Here is a 22,411-nt window from a genome sequence, read left to right as displayed (position 1 = left end):
CACAATCCGCTCCAGAGTCGGGAGTTCTACTATAAGGCGTCGAAGAGCGGGGATAGATCGGTCTGTGAGCCAGTTTGATTCCAGGTTCAGCCGCGTTAGCAATCGCTTTGTAATGATAGCTGAGACGAGATCCTCGACACCAGAATCTGATAGACGGACACGACTCAGCCTGGAGATGAGAGAGATTGAGGGTGAAGGACACCGGGAGACAGGAGACGGTACAAATCCCCAGTGTTTATCAGTAACACAATTACTGATCACATTAATGTTCAGTGTCAGACACCCAGTGACTGTAAACACTCTCCCACAGTCTAGTATTTACCACAGTTTCTGTATTTTACACTCCGGGTTCCTCAGAGCCGCAGACACCAGTTTCACTCCGGAATCTCCCAGTTTATTATCACTCAGGTCCAGATCCGTGAGTGATCGGTTTGTAATGAGATCGGTGGCAAGATCCTCGGCATCAGAATCCGTGAGACCGACGCCACTCAGCCTGGAGATGAGAGAGAGTGAGGGTGAAGGACACAGAGAGACAGGAGACTGTACAAATCCCCAGTGTTTATCAGTAACACAATTGCTGATCACATTAACGTTCAGTGGCAGACACCCAGTGACTGTAAGCACAACCTTCCACAGTCTGGTACTTACCGCAATCTCTGAATTTTACACTCCGGATTCCTGAGAGCCGCAAACACAATACTCACTCCTGAATCTCCCAGTTTATTACCACTCAGGTTCAGACCCGTCAATGATAAGTTTGTACTGAGAGCGGAAACGAGATCCTCGGCACCAGAATCTGTGAGACCGACACCCCTCAGCCTGGACATCAGAGAGAGTGAGAGTGAAGGACACAGAGAGACAGGAGACTGTACAAATCCCCAGTGTTTATCAGTAGCACAATTACTGATGACATTAATGTTCAGTGTCAGACACCCAGTGACTGTCAACACAATCTCCCACAGTCTGGTACTTACCCCAGTATCTGTATTTTACACTCCGGGTTCCTCAGAGCCGCAGACACCAGTTTCACTCCAGAATCTCCCAAATCATTCGTCCCAAGTCTAAACACAAACAGACAGATTCATGAACAAAGTGATTCAAAACCGTGGGTCTGAGGGAATTTCTCTCACTCGGATATTTCAGGAAACATAAAACACTTCAGTAAATCACTGATCGGTGTTCCCATCACCGTCAATGTCCCTCACTGTCCAGCTCCAGGGTATTCACCGAATGTCAGTAATTTAGTCTGTCGGTGTGACACTGTAAACTCCACATATTCTGTCTCTTTTCCCGATGGTTAGAAAAGTGTCCTTGATGTGAGATGGTCGGGAGGGGCAGGGATAAAGGTTGAGAGAAAGTCCCACAGTGAGGAAGATTCGTCAATGGGGAAAAGTCGATAGGAGTCGGTGGAAGAGACCCCACCTGAGGGAAAGGGATAGAAAGACAGAATCTGCAGGAGAAAGTTGATGGGGAAGAGAGATCTCTCAGGAAGAAGGGGATAGGGATGAGAGATCCCACAGGATTAAGGGAATTGGGAAGAGTGGTCTCACAGGAGGCAGGGGGATGGGGATGTCAGTTCCCTCATCAGTATACCGATAGGAGAAGATAATCCAATAAGATAAGATGATCCAAAAATATATTGCAAGGAAGGGTTGGGTCAGAACTGAGGTCCGCAATCGGGGGAGGAGATGCGCCCATGGGGTCTGGGTACCTGGTAGTGAGCACAGTCACACAGGCGGACTGATCGTGATAGTCACAAACAGGGAAGGGCAGGAGAGGACAATCTCACAATGGTATATCTTTCCTTCTCACTGGGACAGTCTGCTGACGGTCTCTTGTCCCTCAACGGGAAGGGGGTGTGAATCTCTGACCCACCTGCTGCAGTCAGTGTCGGTCTGGGTGTCTGTAACAGTGAGAAGGAACATTGTCAATGGACGTGTCACAGGCAGCGAGAAACACGGCCATTCCTGTGACTTGCTGCCATTAAAACAATGGTCGTTTTTCACTAGTCACCGACATCCCACAAAACCTTCATATTCCTGTAGTTATTTGTCACATTATCTGATTTACTACAGTTTTACCAATTTGAAACAACTCAGTTTCACAGTTCAAGAGTGAGAGATAAATCAGTACTTCAACTCCTGGCACTTGTGCAGGCCGGGGACCAGCCGCTGGATTGCTTCACACTGAATGTGGCAGTTCTCCAGGTCGAGGTGTTTTAGTGTATCACAGAGTCCGATGACATGAGACAGGAACGCGCAGTCAATCGGGGTCAGTATCATTCCACTGAAGGAAAGTGTTTCCACAGATCCCAATGAGGCCTGAGCCAGTTCACGATTCTGAGACTCAAACAGGTAGTGCAATGTGTTCAGGAGGCTCCTTTTACCAGCTTCACTCCTCGTGTTTCCACTCCGGCGTCTAACCTCCTTCTTCACCCAGTCAATAACCCGGCAGGTTGCTTCATGAGGAAATGGACCCAGAAATTCCTCCAGGATCCGAGCTGTCATTGGGGAGCAGAGACCAGCAACAAAACGGAGAAATACCTCAAATCGCCCATCGGTCGTGTTGTGGGCTTTAGTGAGGAACTTCAGGATGTCCCCGGGATGTGGATTCAGGAATTGTGCGACTGCGGCTACAAACTCTTGGATGGTGAGGTGTGGGAATGTGTACATCACGCTCCAGGCAGAATCCTCTCTCTCCAAAAGCTCCATCAGGAACCCGGACGGGACCTGGAAAGGCTGCAGATTGTAGTTGATCAAATCTCCATTTGTAAACACAATCTTCTTCTCGGACACTCCTCTGCAGGCCATCTGACCAACCCTGAGTAACACATCACGGGGGTTGTCAATCTCACGGCCGTGGTTTTTCAGGATGTTGTAAATATAGTAGGAGTACAGTTGGGTGATGGTCTTGGGAACTAGCTGCGGGTCCCTGACTCTTAGTGTGAAGAAAGGGCCCAGTACCAGAGCGAGGATCCAGCAGTAGGAGGGGTTGTAGCTCATAGTGTACAGGATCTCGTTCTCCTCCACGTGTTTGTAAACAGCTTCTGCCACCGTCTGATCTTCGAAATGTCTGATGAAATATTCCTTCCGTTCCTCACCAACATATCCCAGGATTTCAGCACAGACACGGATATCAGCCTTTTCCAATAAATGTAACGCAGTGGGCCGGGTGGTCACCAGCACTGAACACCCTGGGAGCAGCTTGCCCTGGATTAAACTGTACACAATGTCAGACACTTCACACCACCACTCAGGATCTGGGCACTGGTGCTTGGGTTCTGTATCTGCCCGACTGTCCGCAAAATCGATTCTGTGCTTGAATTCATCCAAACCATCGAATATAAACAGCAATCCCTCTGGGTTCTTCCAGACCTCTCTCAGGATATTCCCAAAGTAAGGATACTGATCCAGAATCAGTTCCTTCAGGTTTATTCTGCAGTTAATGTTGTTTAAATCCCGGAATTTGAAACAGAGGACAAAGTGGAATTGTTGGTATATTTTCCCTGTTGCCCAGTCATAAACAATCTTTTGTACCATTGTTGTTTTCCCGATCCCCGAGACTCCAGACACTGCTGCCGAACATCCAGAAGTTGATCTTTTGAAGAATCTTTTCATTTTGTCCCGAAAACAATGTGAGTACCTATTCTGAAATAGATGAGCAATGTGGACTTTCTCCAGCTTTTTGCGGAGGTGTTTTTCTCTCGATTCCTCGTGGTCTCTGGCTCTTGCCAGCAGCTCATGTTCCACCAGTGTCCGATCTCGAACAGTAGAAATGACCGTGAGCTCAGCGTATCGATCAACCAGCTGGAAAACCTTCACCTTCTCCCTCATCAGGATCGTGTTCACTCTCAGTGTTTCAGTTTGTGTCCGCAGAGAATCCTTGAGTTTCTGTTGAACATCTGTGGACGGACAGAAATCGGTTGTCAAAGCCTGATCTGATGAACACGGAACACCCACTGATTTCCCCCAATTAAAATAATTGTTAAGGACATTGTTTGGGTGAAATCGGGAGATCAGAAGTAAGCATGTCTGAAAATGAACGACGGACCAGAAATATTTCTGATCTGACTCAGATCCGCTGTTAAAGGCTCCACTCTCCCCTCTGTTGGTAGTTTGCAGATTCTCCGGTGATCCAGCGAGCACCAAGTGCACACGTGATTCTGGAGAGGAGAGTGTTGTGTGGAGCGGGTGGTTTCACTGCTTTCACTGCTCAGCTTCTGCTGAACTGTGCAACCCTGCAGGGGTAACGGTGGTGGGGGGAGTGGGTGGGCAATGGGCAATTTTCATCATTTTTTCTTTTCGCATAACAGACCTGATGTTCTTGATCGTCCTTTAGGTGCATGCTGTGAGTACTGAGCCCAGAGTTTCCCTTTCCAGGCTGGTCCAGTCATGGGGTAACACACCCTGCACTACTCCACTGTCTCTTATTCTAGGAGGAGCTAGTACATGACACATGCAATAACACCCCAACCACACATCTACAGTCTTCTCTGCTCTGAGGAGCTGGTACGTGCACTCCGGCAATAAGACCCCAACCACACATCTACAGTCTTCTCTGCTCTGAAGAGCTGGTACGTGAACTCCGGCAATAACACCCCAACCACACATCTACAGTCTTCTCTGCTCTGAAGAGCTGGTACGTGAACTCCGGCAATAACACCCCAACCACACATCTACAGTCTTCTCTGCTCTGAAGAGCTGGTACGTGAATTCCGGCAATAAGACCCCACCACACTTCTGCAGTCCCCTCTGCTCCAAGGGGCTAGTACAGGAACTCAGGCAATATGTCCCAACCACACCCCTACAGTCTCCTCTGCTCCGAGGAGCTGGTACGTGATCTCAGACAAAACAGCCCTACCACCCCTCTGCAATATCCTCTACACGGGGCAGCTGGTACGTGATCTCAGACAAAACAGCCCTACCACCCCTCTACAATCTCTACACAGAGGATCTGGTACGTGATCTCAGACCATACACCCCTACCACCCCTGTACAATCTCATCTACACAGAGGAGCTGGTACATGAACTGAGACGATGCACCCCTACCACACCTCTGCTCCAGGGAACTTGGACATGGATTCAGGCAATTCCCAGATGTTGTTCGGAAGAACAGGAAGCTGAAGAGGATGTCAGAAATAACAGGGGATTCTATAGTCAGGGGGACATGTGGGCGATTCTACGGACACAAAAAGGAGACACCGATGATGCTTTGTCACTCAGGTGCCAAGGTCCAAAATGTTTCTGGACACGTCCACAATATCCTGATAAGGGAGGGTGAACAGCGAGAAGTCGTGGAACATACTGATACCAATGACATAGGAAGTACAAAGGGAGGAGTTCAGGAAAACAGAATATAGGGAGATAGGAGGGAAGCTGAGAAGCGGGATCTCAAACATAGTAATCTCGGGATTGCTGTCTGTTCCACACGACAGTGAAAATGGGGTGGCAGATAAATCCGTGACTGAAGAATTGCAGCGGGTGTCGGGATTCAGGTTTTTGGATAATTGGGACAACCTCTGGGACAGGCGTGCTCTGTACAAAATGGACGTGTTGCACGAATTCGAGGGGGACAAATATTCCTGTGGGTAGATCTACTGGAGTTGTTGGGACTACTTTACACTAATAAGGCAGGGGATTGGAAACCAGGATGGTAGAGCTTAGGATGAGCCTACAAGCTTACCTTAGATGATAGGTATAACATGAATATCAGGAAGGACAAGCTCATGATTGGGTTCAAACGCAGACGGATTGCACCACAGATGGTGCAATCAAAAGGGCGCAGATGCAGAACTGATGGTGTTCTATTTGATTGCGCGTAGCATTTGGAACAAGGTGACGAGCTCTTGGTGCAATTATATGTAGAGCAGTATGATGTTGTGGGCGTCACTGAGTCATGGCTGTATGAAGGCCATAGTTGGGAACTTAACATCAAAGGATATCATTTGTATCCAAAGGACAGGCAGGACCAATAGATGTTGTGTTGTTATTGATTCGAGATGGAAATACATGATTAGAAAAGAGATTTAGATAGGATCAGAGAATGTTGAATCTTTGTGGGTGAAGATAAGAAATTGCAAGGGTAAAAAAACATAAAGAAAATCATATATAGGTCTCCAAATAGTAGCCAAGAGGAGGGGTTGATACAGAAAAGGGAGCTGGATAAGCACGTAATAAGGGTAATGACATAATTGTAATGGGGGAATTCAAGGAAAATAGGAGAATCAAACATACGTAAGGTGTCGAATCGCAAGAGAGGCAATTTATTGAATGCCCACGAGATAGCTTTGTAGAGCATCTTGTGCTTGAGACTACGCGGGGAGAGGCTATTTTAAATTGGGTATTGTGTAATAACCCAGTTCTTAATAGGGAGCTTAAAGCAAAAGAATCTTTGGAGGCATGAAATGATGGAATTCAAGCTGCAATTTGAGAGGGAGAAGCATAACTTACATGTACTTGTATCGCAATGGAATAAAGGTAATTACAGAGACATGAGAGAGGAGCTTTACGAGGTGGGTTAGAGGGTACTCATAGGAATAACGGCAGAACTTAGGTGGCTGACGATTCTGGATATATTTCATAAGGTGCAGGATAGATATGGCCCACAGAGGAAGTTGCTCTCAAACGGAAGAGGCAGGCAACAGTGATTGACAACGGAAGTTAAGGACAGCATAAAAGCCAAGGAAAGGGCATATAATGTACCAAAAGTGGGTGGAAAAAGTGGATGAATGGAAAGGTTTTAAAATCCAACACAAGGCAACTGGAAAAGCTATGAGAAGGGAAAAGATGAAATATGGGAGCAGTCAAGCCAATAATATAAAGCACGAAAATAAACACTTTTTCAGTTATATAAAGAGTAAAAGGGAGATAAGAGTTGATATTGGAACACTGAAAAGTGATGTTGGTGAGACAGCAATGGGGGACAAAGAAATGGCCGATAAACTTAATAGGTACTTTGCATATGTCTTCACTGTGGAAGACGCTTGCAGTAGAGCACAGGCAAACCAAGTGAGTGCTACTGATATATCACAAGAAAAAGAGCTCGGCATACTGAAAGGGCTTAAGTTGGATAAGTCACCAGGGGCAGCTTGACTACATCCCAGAGACCTGAGAGAGGTTGCTGGAGAGATAACGGATACATTGGCCATGGTCTTTCAAAAATCAGTTGGTTCTGGCATGATCCCGGAGGACTGCAGGACTGCAAATGTCACTTCACTCTTTAAGAAAGGACGAAGGTAAAAAAACAAAAAGAAAATTATGGCCAGTAACCAAACCTCAGTGGTTAGCAAAGTGTATTATGGAAGTCTCTTATGAAAGTTGAGGTTTCGAGGTACTTGGAGACTAATGACAAAATAGGTCAAAGTCAGCATGGTTTCTGTAAAGGGAGATCATGCCTGACCAATCTGTTCTCCGAGGAACTAAGACGCAGGGTCAACAAAGGAGAGGCAGTGGATGTGATTCACTTAGATTTTCAGAAGGCATTTGATTAGGTGCCACATATGAGACTGTTGAACAAGATAAAATTCTTTGGCGTTACAGGAAAGATATTGGCGTGGGTAGCGGAATGGCAGGAGGCCGCAAGTGGGAATAAAAAAGGCCTTTACTGGTTGGCTGCCTTTGACTAATGGTGCTCTGCAGGGGACTTTATTGGTTCTGCTGCCTTTGTGGCAAAGTCTGCGGATGATACACAGATAGGTGGAGGGTAGGTACCAGAATGTACACAAATTGGAAGAATGGGTTAAAAAGTGGCAGATGGAATACAGTGTTGGGAAACGTATGATAATGTATTTTGGGACAAGGAACAATAGTGCGGACCATTATCTAAATGGGAAGAAGGTTCAACCATCACAGGTACAGAGGGACCTAGGAGTCCTCCAGCAAGGTTCCCAGAACTTTAATGTACAGGTTGAGGATCTGGTAAAGAAGGCAAATGCAATGTTGGCATTTATTTCAGGAAGAATCGAACATAAAAGCAAAGAGATAATGCTTAGCCCTTATAAGTATGTAGTCAGGCAGCACGTGAAGTTTTGCCAACAGTTTTGGGGATATACCTCAGAAAAGATGTGTTGCCATTGGAGAGAGTCCAGAGAGATTCAGCAGAATGATTCTGGGAATGAAGGGGTTAACATATGAGGAGCGTTTTGGCAACTTTGGGCCTGTACTCAATGGAATCTACCGAATGCTGAAAGGACCAGACAGGGTGGATGTGGAGAGTGCGTTTTCTATGGTGGGAGTATCCAGAACTGGAGGGCACAGCCTCCAAATAGAGGGGCGATCCTTCTGGAAAGGTAAGGAGGATTTTTTGAGCCAGAGAGCAGTGAATCGCTGGAGTGCCGTGCTGCAGACTGCAGTGGAGGCCGTGTCCATGTGTATATTTAAGGGAAAAGGTCCTGACTGGAAAGGGCATGAAAGAATATGGTGAGAAGGCAGTTGTATGGGATTCAGCGGACCTGGGATCAGTCATGATGGAATGGTGGAGTGGACTCGATGGGCTGAATGGCCTAATTCTGCTCCCATGTCTTGTGGTCTGATGGAGGAATAAAGGCAAATCTCGGCTCCACTTTGGATCTGAAGTGTGAGCCATACCATGCTGGTGTTGGATGTTTCTATTGGAGGTCTGGCTACAGTTTTGACAGTTCTCGGGATATTTGGTGCTAAGAAAGGGAAACACAGAGGATTCTTTGGCAGTTTGAACGGGGCACGACTGCGCATGCGCGTGACGGTCGACCTGTGAGAACAGCGAGAGAGTTGAAAAAGCGAGCAGATTAACGGAGCGGACGACGTAGTAGCCTGTGACGGAGTGAAGGGAGACAGAGTAGGAAGGTTTTGGCTCGAGAGGCTTCGGCCAGAAGAGACTGAGGACAAACTTGCTCTCAATGAGGTAAAGCCGGATAAGCTCCTTTAATTAATCTAATTATCTCAGAATTAAGTAATGGAGACCGCCGTTAGGACAGCCGGGTGCTCCGATTTAGTCCGTAGGAAGTCAGAGCGAGCACAATTGTCCCTGATGACTACACCTGCAAAAGGTGCATCCAGCTGCAGCTCCTGACAAACCGTGTTAGGGAACTGGAGCTGGAGCTGGAGGAACTTCAGATCATTCGTGAGGCAGAGACAAAAATAGACAGGAGTTTCAGGCAGATAGACACCCCTAAAAGTCAGGAGACAGGTCGCTGGGTGACTGTCAGGAGCGGGAAGGGGAATAGACAGGAAGAGCAGAGCAACCCTGTGTACTTTCCCATCAACAATAAGTATACCACTTTGGATAATGTTGGTGTGGACGACCTACCAGGGACAAGTTGCAGTGGTCGCGTCTCTGGCACCGAGACTGGACCCTCAGATCAGAAGTGAAGGAGAGAAAATAGGAGAGCAATAATGATAGGGGATTCGATAGTTAAGGGGACAAATAAGAGGTTCTGTGGGAGAGATCGAGAATCCTGGATGGTCTGTTGCCTCTCTGGTGTCAGGGCCTGCGGTGTCTCGGATCGAGTTTTCAGTATTCTCAAGAGGGAGTGTGAGTAGCCAGATGTCATGGTCCATGTCAATGACGTGGATAGGAAGAAGAAGGAGGTCCTGCAAAGAGAGTTTAGTAATTTAGGTGTAAAGTTGAAGAACAGGACTTCCAGGGTTGCAATCTCAGGATTGCTACCCGTGCCATGTGTAGGGAGATAATCCAGCTAAATACGTGGCTAAGGAGTTGGTGCAGGAGGGAGGGCTTCGTGTTTCTGGAAAATTGGGCCTTGTTCCAGGGAAGGTGGGACCTGTTCCGACGGTCCTGAACTGTTCCTGAACTGGAGGGGGACTATCATCCTTGCGGCAAGGATTGCTAGTGCTACTCCAGGGGGTTTAGACTAGATTTGCAAAGTGGGGGGGGGGGGCAGAGTGTTAGAGCAGATAGTGAGTTGGAGGAGGAACATGATCTTGCGAGAACTGCAAGTATTGTGCATGGGCCAAAGCCAGGTCTGACATATAGAGGTTTTGAGGAAAGAGAAGTAGATAAAGGGTGTAATAGTAGTAAGGTAGATGGGCTAAAGTGCGTGTACTTCAATGCAAGAAGCATCCGGAGCAAAGGTGAATAACTGGGAGCTTGGATACATACATGGAATTATGATGTTGTAGCCATTACAGAGACTTGGCTGGCACCAGGGCAGGAATGGATTCTCAATATTCCCAGATTTCATTGCTTTAAAAGGGATGGGGGCTGGGGGAAGGGGAGGAGGGGTGACATTATTTGTCAGGGATACTATTACAACTATAGAAAGGGTGGGTAATTTGGCAGGATCCTCGTTTGTGTCAGTATGGGTGGAAGTCAGCAAACAGGAAGGGAGCAGTTACTCTGTTGGGAGTATTCTATAAGCCCCTAGTAGCAGCAGAGATACCGAACAGCAGATTGGGAGGCAGATTTTGGAAAGTTTCAAAAATAACAGGGTTGTTAACATGGGTGACTTTAACTTCCCTAATATTGATTGACAGCTGATTAGTTCCAAGGCTTTGGATGGGACAGAATTTGTTAAGTGTGTCCAAGACGGATTCCTGTCACAGTATGTCGACAGGCCGACTAGGGGGAAAGCCATACAGATCTAGTATTAGGTAACGAACCGGGTCAGGTCACAGATCTCTCTGGGAGTGAACATCTAGGGGACAGTGGTCGCCGCTCCCTGGTCTTCAGCATTATCATGGAAAAGGATAGAAATAGAGAGAACAAGAACATTTTTAATTGAGAAAGGATACGTTATGAGGCTATAAGGCTAGAACTTGCGGGTGTGAATTGGGATGTTGTTTTTGCAGCGAAATGTACTATGGACATGTGGTCGATGTTTAAGGATCTCTTGAAGGATGTTAGGGATAAATTTGTCAGGGTGAGGAAGAGAAGGAATGGTAGGGTGAAGGAACCATGGGTGACAAGTGAGGTGGGAAATCTAGTCTGGTGCAAGAAGGCAGCATAATTGAGGTTTAGGAAGCAAGGACCAGATGGGTCCTCTATTCATTGGAGCGTAGAAGGTTGAGGGGGGATTTGATCGAGGTATTTAAAATTTTGAGAGGGATAGATAGAGTTGACGTGAACAGGCTGTTTCCATTGAGAGTAGGGGAGATTCAAACTAGAGGACTTGATTTGAGAGTTAGGGGGCAAAAGTTTAAGGGAAACACGAGGGGGTATTTCTTTACTCAAAGAGTGATAGCAGTGTGGAATGAGCTTCCTGTAGAAGTAGTAGAGGCCAGTTCAGTTGTGTCATTTAAGGTAAAATTGGATAGGTATAAGGACAGGAAAGGAGTGGAGGGTTATGGGCTGAGTGCGGGTAGGTGGGACTAGGTGAGATTAAGGGTTCGGCACGGACTAGGAGGGCCAAGATGGTCAGTTTCCGTGCTGTGATTGTTATATGGTTATATGGGTCTGTTGAAGAATATAGGGTAGCAAGAAAGGAGATTAAGAAGGGGCTGCGAAGAGCAAGACGGGGTCATGAGAAGACCTTTGTGAGTAGGGTAAAGGAAAACCCCAAGGCATTTACAACTATGTGAAGAATAAAAGGATGACAAGAGTGAAGGAAGAACAGATTAGAGATAAAAGTGGGAAGATGTGCCTGGAGGCTGTGGAAGTGAGCGAGGTCCGCAAAGAATACTTCTCTTCGTTATTCAGCAAGGAGAGGTATCTTGCTGACGGTGAGGACAATATGAAAGAGGTTGATGTTCTGGAGCATGTTGATATTAAGGGAGAGGAGGTGTTGGAGTTGTTAAAGTACATCAGGACGGATTAGTCCCCGTGGCCTGATGGAATATTCCCCAGGCTGCTCCACGAGGCGAGCGAAGATATTGCTGAGCGTCTGGCTAGGATCTTTATGTCCTCGGTGTCCACGGGAATGCTACTGGAGGATTGGAGGGAAAGGAATTTTGTGAGTTTTACTAATAACCTGGACGTGGGTGTAGAAGGATGGGTTGGCAAGTTTGCAGACGACACAAAGTTTGAACTCTCCAACTTCCGGTAATTCCCTCCATCTCCCTTCTTACATCCCACTTTCACACTGTCTCATCTTCTAGCTGCCTATCACCTCTCATGACTCCGCCTTCTTCTACTAAACATCGTGCTTTCCCCTTAGATTCTTTTTTCACCCCTCCTGCCTGTCCCCTCCCTGCTTCCCCTCCCCCACCCCTTGATCTTTCCTCTGATTGGTATTCCACCCTCCCCCCACTTCTTTATAGGGCCCCTGCCCCCTCCTACTTTAGTCCTGATGAAGGGTCTCGACCGGAAACGTTGACTGCTCCTTTCAACGGATGTTGCCCGACCCGCTGAGTTCATCCAGCTTGTTTGTACGTGTTTATTTGACCACAGCATCTGCAGTGTATTTTGTGTTTACAATGTTTGCTGGTGTTGTGGATAGTGTAGAGAATTGTTGAAGGATGCAGAGAGGCATTAATAGGATGCAGAAGTGGACTGAGAATTGGCAGATGGAGTTCAACCCGGAGCAGTGTGAGGTGTTACACCTTGGAAGGACAAACTCCAAGGCAGAGTACAAAGTAAATGGCAGGATACTTGGTAGTGTGAAGGAACAGAGGGATCTGGGGGTACATGTCCACAGATTCCTGAAAGTTGCTTCACAGGTAAATAGGGTCGTTAAGAAAGCTTATGGGGAGCTAGCTTTTATAAGTCGAGGGATAGTGTTTTAGAGTCGCGAGGTAATGATGCAGCTCTATAAAACTCTGGTTAGGCCACACTTGGAGTACTGTGTCCAGTTCTGGTCGCCTCACTATAGGAAGGACGTGAAAGCATTGGACAGGGGGCAGAGGGGATTTACGAGGATGCTTCCTAGTTTACAGAATATGCATCAGAGATTAAGAGAGCTAGGTCTTTACTTTTGGAGAGAAGGAGGTTGTGCGAAGACATGATAGAGGAAAAGAAGATATTAAGAGGAATAGATGGAATGGATAGCCAGCGCCTCTTCGTCAGGGCACCACTGCTCAGTACAAGAGGACATAGCTTTAAGGTAAGGTCTGGGAAGTTCAAGGAGGATATTAGAGGAAGGCTTTTTACTCAGAGAGTGGTTGGTGCGTGGAATGTGCTGCCTGTGTCAGTGGCAGAGGCAGATACAATGGTGAAATTTAAGTGACTACTAGACAGTTATATGGAGGAATTTAAGTTGGGGTGTTAAAGTATGGGAAGCAGGGTTTAAGGGTCGACACAACATTGTGGACCGAAGGGCCTGACTGTGGTATACTATTCTATGCCCTACGTTTCTTCTTTCACCGACGGGAATATGCGTTTAGCAAACTCATAGATTTCTCCAGGTGTACAGCCGAAGATCCAGACGGTAAAAAGTGTTCTGAAAAATGCAAGTGGTTACCCGTCCCCCGGACACAGCAACAGAGTGTCTCCCAAACTCTGACAGTCTCGAAACATGCCCGTAAAGACAGGTATTTAGACTCTCGGTGTGAAATACAGACTTTGAGATTTCTGTTCTATCGCTTACCTTTCAGATGCTTGGGCATTTCAGGTAAACTCCGCTTACGGTCCATGTAGACGAACTGCCCGTCACCTGTTCAAACAGGTTAACCTGCATGAAATCTATTCTGTGTAATACTGTAAATTCATCAGCACTTACATCTGTAACACACAGTAAATTGTCCACCGTACCTCGTTCCCGTATTTCATTCAATATTCCGCTCAGCTTCGGTAAATGATGATGTAGTTTCACAAAGGATTCCCACATCACCCTCCGGGCCCCGGAGCCCTTCTCCATCACCAGATCCAGGAGGAGTTTGGAAGCGCCCGCTCGGTTTCCCTTCTCCGCGAGCTCAGTCACGCCCTGTAATGAACAACGGGGAATATATCGAGGAGCGGAAGGATGGGTACAAATCTACTCTGAATATGGACTGACACAGCACATTCTGCTCGCCACAGATCACTAACAGCCATTGAAGTGTTCGTACTGGGGAACGATTTTAAAAGAAGCCAGCGGGGTCAATGTGGAGTTCCTGTACGTCACAGATTGCGGGGTAATAATCAACCTGACGAGTTTTAAGAGGAGCACACATGCGTGAGTGAGCCAGAAATAGAGTGGGGAGTTGAGGCTTTGTGCAAGAAAGGGTTCAGTGAGAAGCGGCGGCGGGTTTAGGTCGTTTTTGAGTAATATTTTACCTCTTTTTCATGACTAGAACAGTGGGCATGCTAGGCAGAATAGTGGAATGCTTTTCCGACAGGGTTAGCAATACAGGGAGACCTCCATTTTCTCCAATAATTACACCGTCAGGAATTTCACCCAGCTGCAACTTCCTACAGACTGTGCTGAGGAATTGGAGCTGGAACTGGATGAACCCGGGATCACTCGGGAGCCTGACAGGTTGTCTGACAGGCTATTCCCAAGGCGCAGGACACAGGTAACCGGCAGCGGGGCGGAGAGGGGAGGGAACAGGCAGCCGCTACAGGAAACTCCTCTATAACAGGTATACGGCTTTCAGTTTCGGGGTATGGCCTCGCAGTGGAAAGCCACGGTGATTATGCCTTTGGATCTGAGTTTTTCTTTGTGACTCGGAAGGGATGAACAGTGCTGAGCTGCACTGACAGAGGGAATTCAATGGTCAGTGGAACAGACTGGAGATACTATTTATGAGAACAAGGCATTTGGATAGCGGCTTGCCAATGCCTGGGATATCTCCCGTTGAGTCTGACACATTATGAAAAGGCAGGATGAACTGTCAGAGGTCGTGGTCCACGTTGTTACCAAGGACAAGAGTAGGAAGTGTGATGAGGTCCTGCAAAATCATGTCATGGAATTAGATGCTACGTTAAAGGGTATGAAGCCGAGAGCTGTGTTGTAGGGATTGCTATCAGTACCACGTGCGAATGAGACCTGAAATAGGACGATAATACAGTCTAACGTGTGGGTGATCAGATGCTGCATTATGGAGGGCTTTAGATGTTTAGATGATTGGGCTCTCTTCCAAGGAAATGGGACATGGAGAGAGGTGAACCTTTTGCACCTGAACTGGAGGGGGACTGACAATCTTGCGGGAAGGGTTGTTAGCGCTGCATTTGGGTTTGGTGATGTGCTAAAATTGAGTTGCGGGGGATGAATAATCAGAGCGGATAATGGAGTGGCTGTGTGGGAAATGTGTTGTTAGGCCAACTTACAGAGTCAGGACTCTAAAAATGATGAAACTAATGTTCTGAGTTGCGTATTGTTTCATTGCAATGAGTATTGTAGGAAAGGCAGATGAGCCCAGAGAATTCATCAGCACATTGAATGGCAGCATTGTAACCATTGATGTGATTTGGTAGGAAGAGGCTGTTCAGCATTCCAGTGTTCCGTTGTGTAAGGCATGATTCATTCGAGCGGGATGAATTATGGAAGGAGAGGTGGCATAACTAGTCAGGAAAAATGTCCCTGCATTGCTCTAACAGGACAAACTGGAGGGATCATCTACTGACTGCATGGGTGAAACTGAACATTAAGAAATGGATAGTCATTGGGCTTTAGAGGATCAAATTTGTAGAAAGATCACAGACAGTCACGATAAACACAAGATTATGATGGTAGGTGACAGACGTGTGCAGGGAAACACTTTGGATCTGGTGCCATTAGCTTAAAGATCATTACGGAACAGGGTACGTCTGGTCTTCGGGTTAAGAATCTAAATTGGAGAAAGGCCAATTTTAATGGACTTAGAAGGGATTTGAGGAAAATGGATTTGGACCGGTTGTTTTCTGGTACAGACGTGCTTAGTAAGTGTGAGGCTTCCGAAACTGAAATTTTGAGAGTACAGAGTTCGAGTGCATAAATGACCACAAGTACAGAGTTTGACTGTTCCTGACGGAATAAAAAGCAACAATAAGATGTTTAAGGAACCTTGGCTTTTGAGGGATATTCAGATCCTAATCACATAGCAAGTACTGTTTCGAAGGATCAAATGAGGTACCCGACGAGTACAAGAAATGCAAGAGTTACTAAAGGAGGAAATCAGGAGAGCTAAAGATCGGCATGAGATTGCTCTAGCAGACAAAGGAAAATAGAATTCCAAACTCGTCATCAAATATATTTCGAACAGAATTATGCCAATGAACAAAATTGGTCCTCTTGAAGTTCAGAGTGGGCCTTTATGCATGAAGCTGAAAATGGTGGGGAGATTTAAATGGACTTTGTTGCGTTTATATTTACTGTTGTATGTTTCACTGCTGTCTTGCCTCACTGTAAAGACCCTGGAGATATGCAGAGTCTTTGGAGTGAGGCAAAGAATCAGTGAAATCATGGACATTATACAGATTATAGAGGAGGAGATATTTGTTGTCTTGAAGCAGATTAGCGTGGATAAATCCTTAGTGCTTTCCTTCTTTTGAGGCTAGTTCAGAGAATGCAGGTGCTCCGCTAAAGGTATTTAAAATGTCAGAGGTGGAAGTATTGGAGGGTAAGTAATGTTGTTCTGTTGTTTATAAAAACTGTAAGAATAAGCCAGGGAATCAAAGGCTGGTGATCCTGACATCAGTGCTAGTAAAGCTAGTGGCAGAATGGCAGGTATTCTAAGGGACTGAATATTAGTATTTGGATGGACAAGGATTGATTAGGGATAGCCAACACTAATTTGTGTCTGGTAAATCTCGTCTAACCAGGCTTACAGCTTCTTGAGGAACTCACCAGGCAAATAATGTAAACCACTCAGTGGATGATATCCACATGAACTTCAGCATGGCCTTTGAGAAGATCCTTCATGAAAGAGCTTGATCAATAAGACTAAGTGGCTTACCATTCATGACATGGTAGTAATTTAGTTTAGATATTGGAAACGCAAGGGTAGTTAAGAGATGACTGGGGGTCTATGACTAGTGGTGTACGGCAGGGATCTGTACTGGGTCTGGTGTTGTCTGTCATATATATCAATGCTCTGGATGATGATGTGGTAAACTGTGTCAGCAAATCTGTGGATGACACCAAGGTAGTGACAGCGAGGAAGGTTATCTGAGCTTACAGCGGGACATGGAACAACTAGAAAAAGGTGGAATGGAGATTCGGAGATAGAATTTAATGAGACACATGTCAGGTGTTGCATTTTTTAAGGACAAACCACCAGAATACTAAGACATTGAGCGGTAGGACATTAAGCAGTGCAGTAAAACTAAGATATCTGGGAATACAGATCCATGGGCTTTCATAAATCAAAATATTGAAAACAGAAGTCGGGATATTAAGTCGAAATTGATGTTGCAAAGGCTATTTTGAAACAATGGGTGCACCTCCCTCTCGGAAGGTTATCAATAAGAGCGTAGAGAAATATTACAGATTGTTGCCAGGACTTGAGGACCTGAGATATAGGGAAAGTGTGAATAGGTTAGGATATTATTCCATAGAGTGTAGGAGGACCAGGACAGATGTGACAGAGGTATACAAGCTTATGAAAGGTATAGATAGAGTTAGTGTGAAAAGGCATTTACTACTGAGGTTAGGTGAGACAGGAATTAGAGATCATTGGGTAACAATGACAGGTGAAAGGCAAGATGACGGGAACTTGTTCACTCGGAGTGTAAAGTGCAGCCATCGGAATTAGTTGATGTACATTCGATTTGAACGTTTAAGATCAGTTTGGATAAGTTAATTCAATGGGGGTTTATGGATGTCTCCAGTCTGGGTTCAGTTCAATGGGACTAAGCAAACAATAGGTCGGTGTGGACTAGATGGGCAGAAGAGCCTGTTGCTGTACTGTTGAGTTTGATGACTACGGCTAGCTCAAACTAAGGCAGGGTCACTGTTGATTTTCCCTGAGGTACTTGCTGGTGAACCGCAGCAGGTTCACCCTTCACTGTCAGTTTCCATGTGGGGTCCAGTTTCAGCCAATAGCTGGGAACTGGCAGTGAGGAGCAGCTAGTAAATACACGACTATTGTGCATGTGTGTCAGACCGAAGCCAAATGCTGGTGATGTTGAGTAAGAAGTTTGGATTGAAATTGTCAGCTGCCTCACGTGGAATGTAGTGTTCGGTATCGTGTGTGGCTCTTCACTAAAATTCAGTCTGCGTGGCAATAAGTGAACGCACTCCAGTAGCACGAGGACCATTGGAAAGCTGCTTCTTTGTAATTCTATGTTAGCTGTAGATGTTTGGAATATTTTCAGTGATAGTAATATTGCACTTCCCGGTGTTAACAGCATATGCCGTGGTAACAACAAACTCAAATTGTAACAATCACAAGGAACAAAAGATAACAGAAACATGAGGTATGCTGTGAAAATCGATTTTAAAAAAGTCAGCAGTTCAAATGAGAGACGATAGTCATTGTTGCCTGGTGAGTTGAAAATGGGTTTGAAGATGGACTCGAGAAATGAGCTGAGAAATATGTCACTATATATCTGATTTTGGGAAACCCGTGGGTCAGCAGGAGAACACAGATTAGTGAAAGGCCATTAAGGTCGAACATTGGGAACATGATGTGATGTCAGTCTGAGTGATGTCAAGTGGTTCTCTGTCCACCTGCAATGTCCGTCAAGCGTCATATTAGTAAAGTCACCTGTCAATCATTGCCTGTATCCTAACCTGTCTAAAAATGAACGTGGTCAGATAACTGGAAAGGGGATTGTATTGGTAAATAAAGGTTCAGGGTATCCGCAGATTAAAATTCTTTTCTTGATGTTCACCAGAAGCATTACATGATTTTCATAGCCCGGAGGCACCGTTACACCGGTTCTGTCGGTCTGTAACAGATTCAGTAGAATCTACAATCAGTCTATGTTCCTCCCACTTACGTGATACTCTCGCCCGGTGAAGTGATCCTCGCCCATTAACATGGAGCCGACTCCCTCCAGACCCTCCTCAATCGCCTGCTCCAGTCGCTCCATGTAGAATCTCGTCAACCGGAACAGGTGGTGATCCTCACATTTTGACAGGAAGGCGGAGATTGTGGAGTTCAGATCTGTAGTCAAGCATGGAACATAAAATAGTAGATGTACCATGCGTATGCGGACACGATGCCAATTGAAACCAATCCCATCTTTAGGAACACGGTCAATGTCCCTCCGTTCCCAGCCTACTCATGAATTCAAACGCCTCTCAGATGCTGCTGAGTATCTGTTTCCAGTCCCTCCCTCGGCAGCACATTCCAGACACCGATCACTCTCTGTGGAAAACATACATCCTAAATCCCCTTTAAACTTTACCCTCTAACCTTAAACCTATTCCCTCTGGGATTTGTGGTGAAACTCGTCTGCACCCTCTCCGGACCCTTCACATCATTCTCGTGATGTGGTTACCAGATTTCTGCACAATACTGAAATTGTCTCTTAACCAAAGTTCATCTAGTTATCGCCCAACTTTAACAAATACCTCAACTCATCGTTAGCACGCTACCAACTGTGTTACCTCTTTCATGAGAGCTATCCATATCCAAGACCCGTCTGTACAACAAACTTATTAAGGGTCCCAGATTTCAGTGTGCACATCGCTAGCGAACTTGACCTCCCAAAGTGCAACTTCTCATATTTGCCAGAATTAACTCTGCCTGGTGACAGTCTGTTCATATTTCTAATTCGATGCTGAGCACTTTGAAAACAGTCCCAAATTTACTCAACACTGTCAACTGTGTAAATCGACTAATGAGTGCGCCCACGTGGTGTTACAAAGTATATCATTTTGAGTGATGCATAGTTTATTATGAATTTATTTAAATCACACACGACGCATGGCGAACCAGTGATCTTTGAGGACACTATTGGTCACACATCTTCAGCCAGAATAACGCTCCTCCTGTCCTGATTCTTGAAGCATTTCCAGGAGATCTTGGTGTCTGACAGTGTCAAAAGCTTTTGTATAGTCGATTAAACATAGGTAGATGTCTTTTTTTACCTGGATGGCTCGTTCACAGATCATTCGTAGCATGAAAATTGCATTTCTGGTTCCAGTGTTTTCCACAAAGCTCCATTGTTCTTTAATGGATTCTGGTTTTAAAAGCGTCTTGCTCTCATTCTGATTACTCTGAGAATAATTGTTCCCACCTGGTTCCTCAGGCTTATTGTACGATGTAACTCACATTCTGTTGCTCCCTCTTTCTTTGGAAGTGCGACGAACACTGATTTACTTAAATCATCAGGTATCTCCCCATGATCACAGATTTCATTTGCTATTTCTGTTATTTTCTCTATTCCAAATTCTGCTAAGGCCGGTATCATTTCAACAGCGATGTTGACTGGACGAGTTGCTCTGTTACGTTTTGTTTTATTTATGGCTGCTCGAATCTCTGATTTTAGAATGTTAGGTCCTTCAAGATTCTTCTTTATGTTCGGCTAGACTCGGACCAGACAGCATCCATTAGAATAGAAGGAGAAGTGAGTGAGTATGAAAATACCATGACAGGCAAGGTTGTGTCTTTTCACCTGACTTCTTCAACCTGTATAGTAAAAATGTCTTGAGAAGTATCAAAGACATCAAAGGACTCACAAATTGGAGGCCAGAATATAAATAACATCCGATATGCTGATGACATCGTACTAATAGCTGACTCGGAAACAGAATTTAAAGAACTACTCACTATAGTGGCAGCACAAAGAAATTGAAGAGGCCTCTAAATCAACACTAAGTGGACAGAAAGCATGGGCATCTCCAGAAAGACAAACATCCCACAATGTGTGATCAAGATCGGAAATACAAACATCAAACAAGTCAACAAATTCAGATATCTTGGCAGCCAAATAGCAAGCGATGGCAGGTGCGACACAGATATCAAATACAGATTAGCAATGGCGAAATAGGCTTTCCTGAAAATGAAGACCATATTAACAGACAGAAAGATGAGTCTGTACACTAAAAACAGAATACTGCAGTGCTACATTTATTCTATCCTGACTTATGGAAGTGAATGCTGGACTATTTGCCCAGCAATGGAAAAGAGACTAGAAGCAGCTGAATTATGATTATCAAGAGAATGTTAGAATATTAAAATATCATGGGCTACACACAGGTCAAATGAAGAAGTTCTCAGAAGAGCACAAGCAGTTAGATCACTCATAACAACAGTAAGAGAAAGACAACTCAGATTCCTAGGACACATCATGCGGAAAGATGAACTACAAGAACTTATACTGTCTGGAAAGATCGACAGGAGCAAACTCAGGTGGCTGCATATCGGGGAAATGAAGTCATCCAAAGAGCGAGGGATAGATCCATGTGGAAAGCAATGGTCACCCACACCCGCATCGGACATGGTACCTAGACAGACAATCCTATTCTATTCGATGTGCCCAAAACAACTTTTAAATCAATGTACAAATTCTCTAATTAAGATTCCTTAATTCCTTAAGATTCCTTAACCTGAAACGTTGATACTTAATTTCTCTTTATAGATGCTAGCTGACCTGCTGAGTTCCTCCAGCATTTTGTGCGTTGCCTTCTCTACTTATCATTTTGTTTTACTTTAATCTTATTCGCCAAGGACATTTCATTGCTTCGGTAGCCCTCCCCCCCCCCCAGATTCCCTGTTTAAAATTGCTCCTGTTCACTGCATCCCGCATCCAGTCGGTTCTCCCTCAATATAACGTTCTTTAGCTCGGCCACAAAAGACAGACAGCGGGAATCTCCGCTCAGCTCCATTGTGCAACAACCCGGAAATCCGGGGAGAATTCACCATTGTCCTTCCAAACGAGAAAACAACATCTGTTTTTCACACTGGCTGTTGGAGGCATTTTCCACATCAGTTTGTACCAAATATTCTGTCTGTTCCCTGGATTGTTGCATTGCCCGCTGCTGTATTCCTGAGCTTCATCTACTTATTCAGAAGCTCCTTCTCCTTTCACTCAGGTGAAGATTTGCCTGGTGAGCGGAGCGATTCGACCATTCCCCTTGTTAGGTCCTTGTGCTGGAGCTGCTGAATTGTTCCAGTGCTCAAAGTCGCTTTACCAGTAGGATCAATGACCCCGTTTGATGGTACTTTTTCCCTGCCCCTTTATCGCCTAAGTTTATTCCACTGAACTATTGATGACTTGACTACACGTCTAACATAAGGACAGGGTTTTAATAAGAGCACAGTGAGCATACCTGTGTCCATTCTGACTCTGACTGAAGTTAGTTGATTGTTGTCTTCTTGACTGCCGTCCGAGTGGAAGAAAGCCCCACCTGCTGGCAATGACCTGAATTACACAAATAAAAGAGAGAATCAGTGACTCTGAACTTCATGATTTTAACCACTTTTGTAAGGTCACTGCTCACTCTCCGACATTCCTGGGAGTAAATGGAGATTGGAACAAAGACCTCCAACTGAACACAAATTTCAAAAAGATAGCAAGGAAATATAAGGAAACGTTTTTAAAGGAGTGATGCATTGAAGCTGAAGAAGCCAACAGAATTGGACAATGAAACTAGATATCTGTTGCGGAAGATTAGAGAAATCAAAGGAACACTTCATGTAAAATGCATATAGGAAAATGAGTACAGGGAAGGACCTTACAGAAGCAGAA

The 22,411-nt window shown here is 45.4% G+C and overlaps 1 protein-coding gene across 1 annotated transcript; it reads right to left on the bottom strand.

Annotated features, from left to right (window-relative positions):
* Nucleotides 1–330: 330 nt before the first annotated feature.
* Nucleotides 331–22,027, bottom strand: LOC132386360 (NACHT, LRR and PYD domains-containing protein 3-like; the record flags this gene model as incomplete). The annotated part of the gene is made up of 8 exons (XM_059958615.1): nucleotides 21,993–22,027; nucleotides 18,713–18,879; nucleotides 13,622–13,793; nucleotides 13,458–13,523; nucleotides 2,134–3,901; nucleotides 975–1,073; nucleotides 649–819; nucleotides 331–493 (listed from the first exon to the last, which is right to left on the bottom strand). Coding segments are annotated over exons 1-8 (2,616 nt in total), but the record flags the coding sequence as incomplete, so codon positions are not given.
* Nucleotides 22,028–22,411: the final 384 nt, after the last annotated feature.

Source organism: Hypanus sabinus, unplaced genomic scaffold (assembly GCF_030144855.1).
Source record: "Hypanus sabinus isolate sHypSab1 unplaced genomic scaffold, sHypSab1.hap1 scaffold_1119, whole genome shotgun sequence".
Lineage (NCBI taxonomy): Eukaryota > Metazoa > Chordata > Chondrichthyes > Myliobatiformes > Dasyatidae > Hypanus > Hypanus sabinus.
This window is presented reverse-complemented; position numbering and strand designations above follow the sequence as displayed.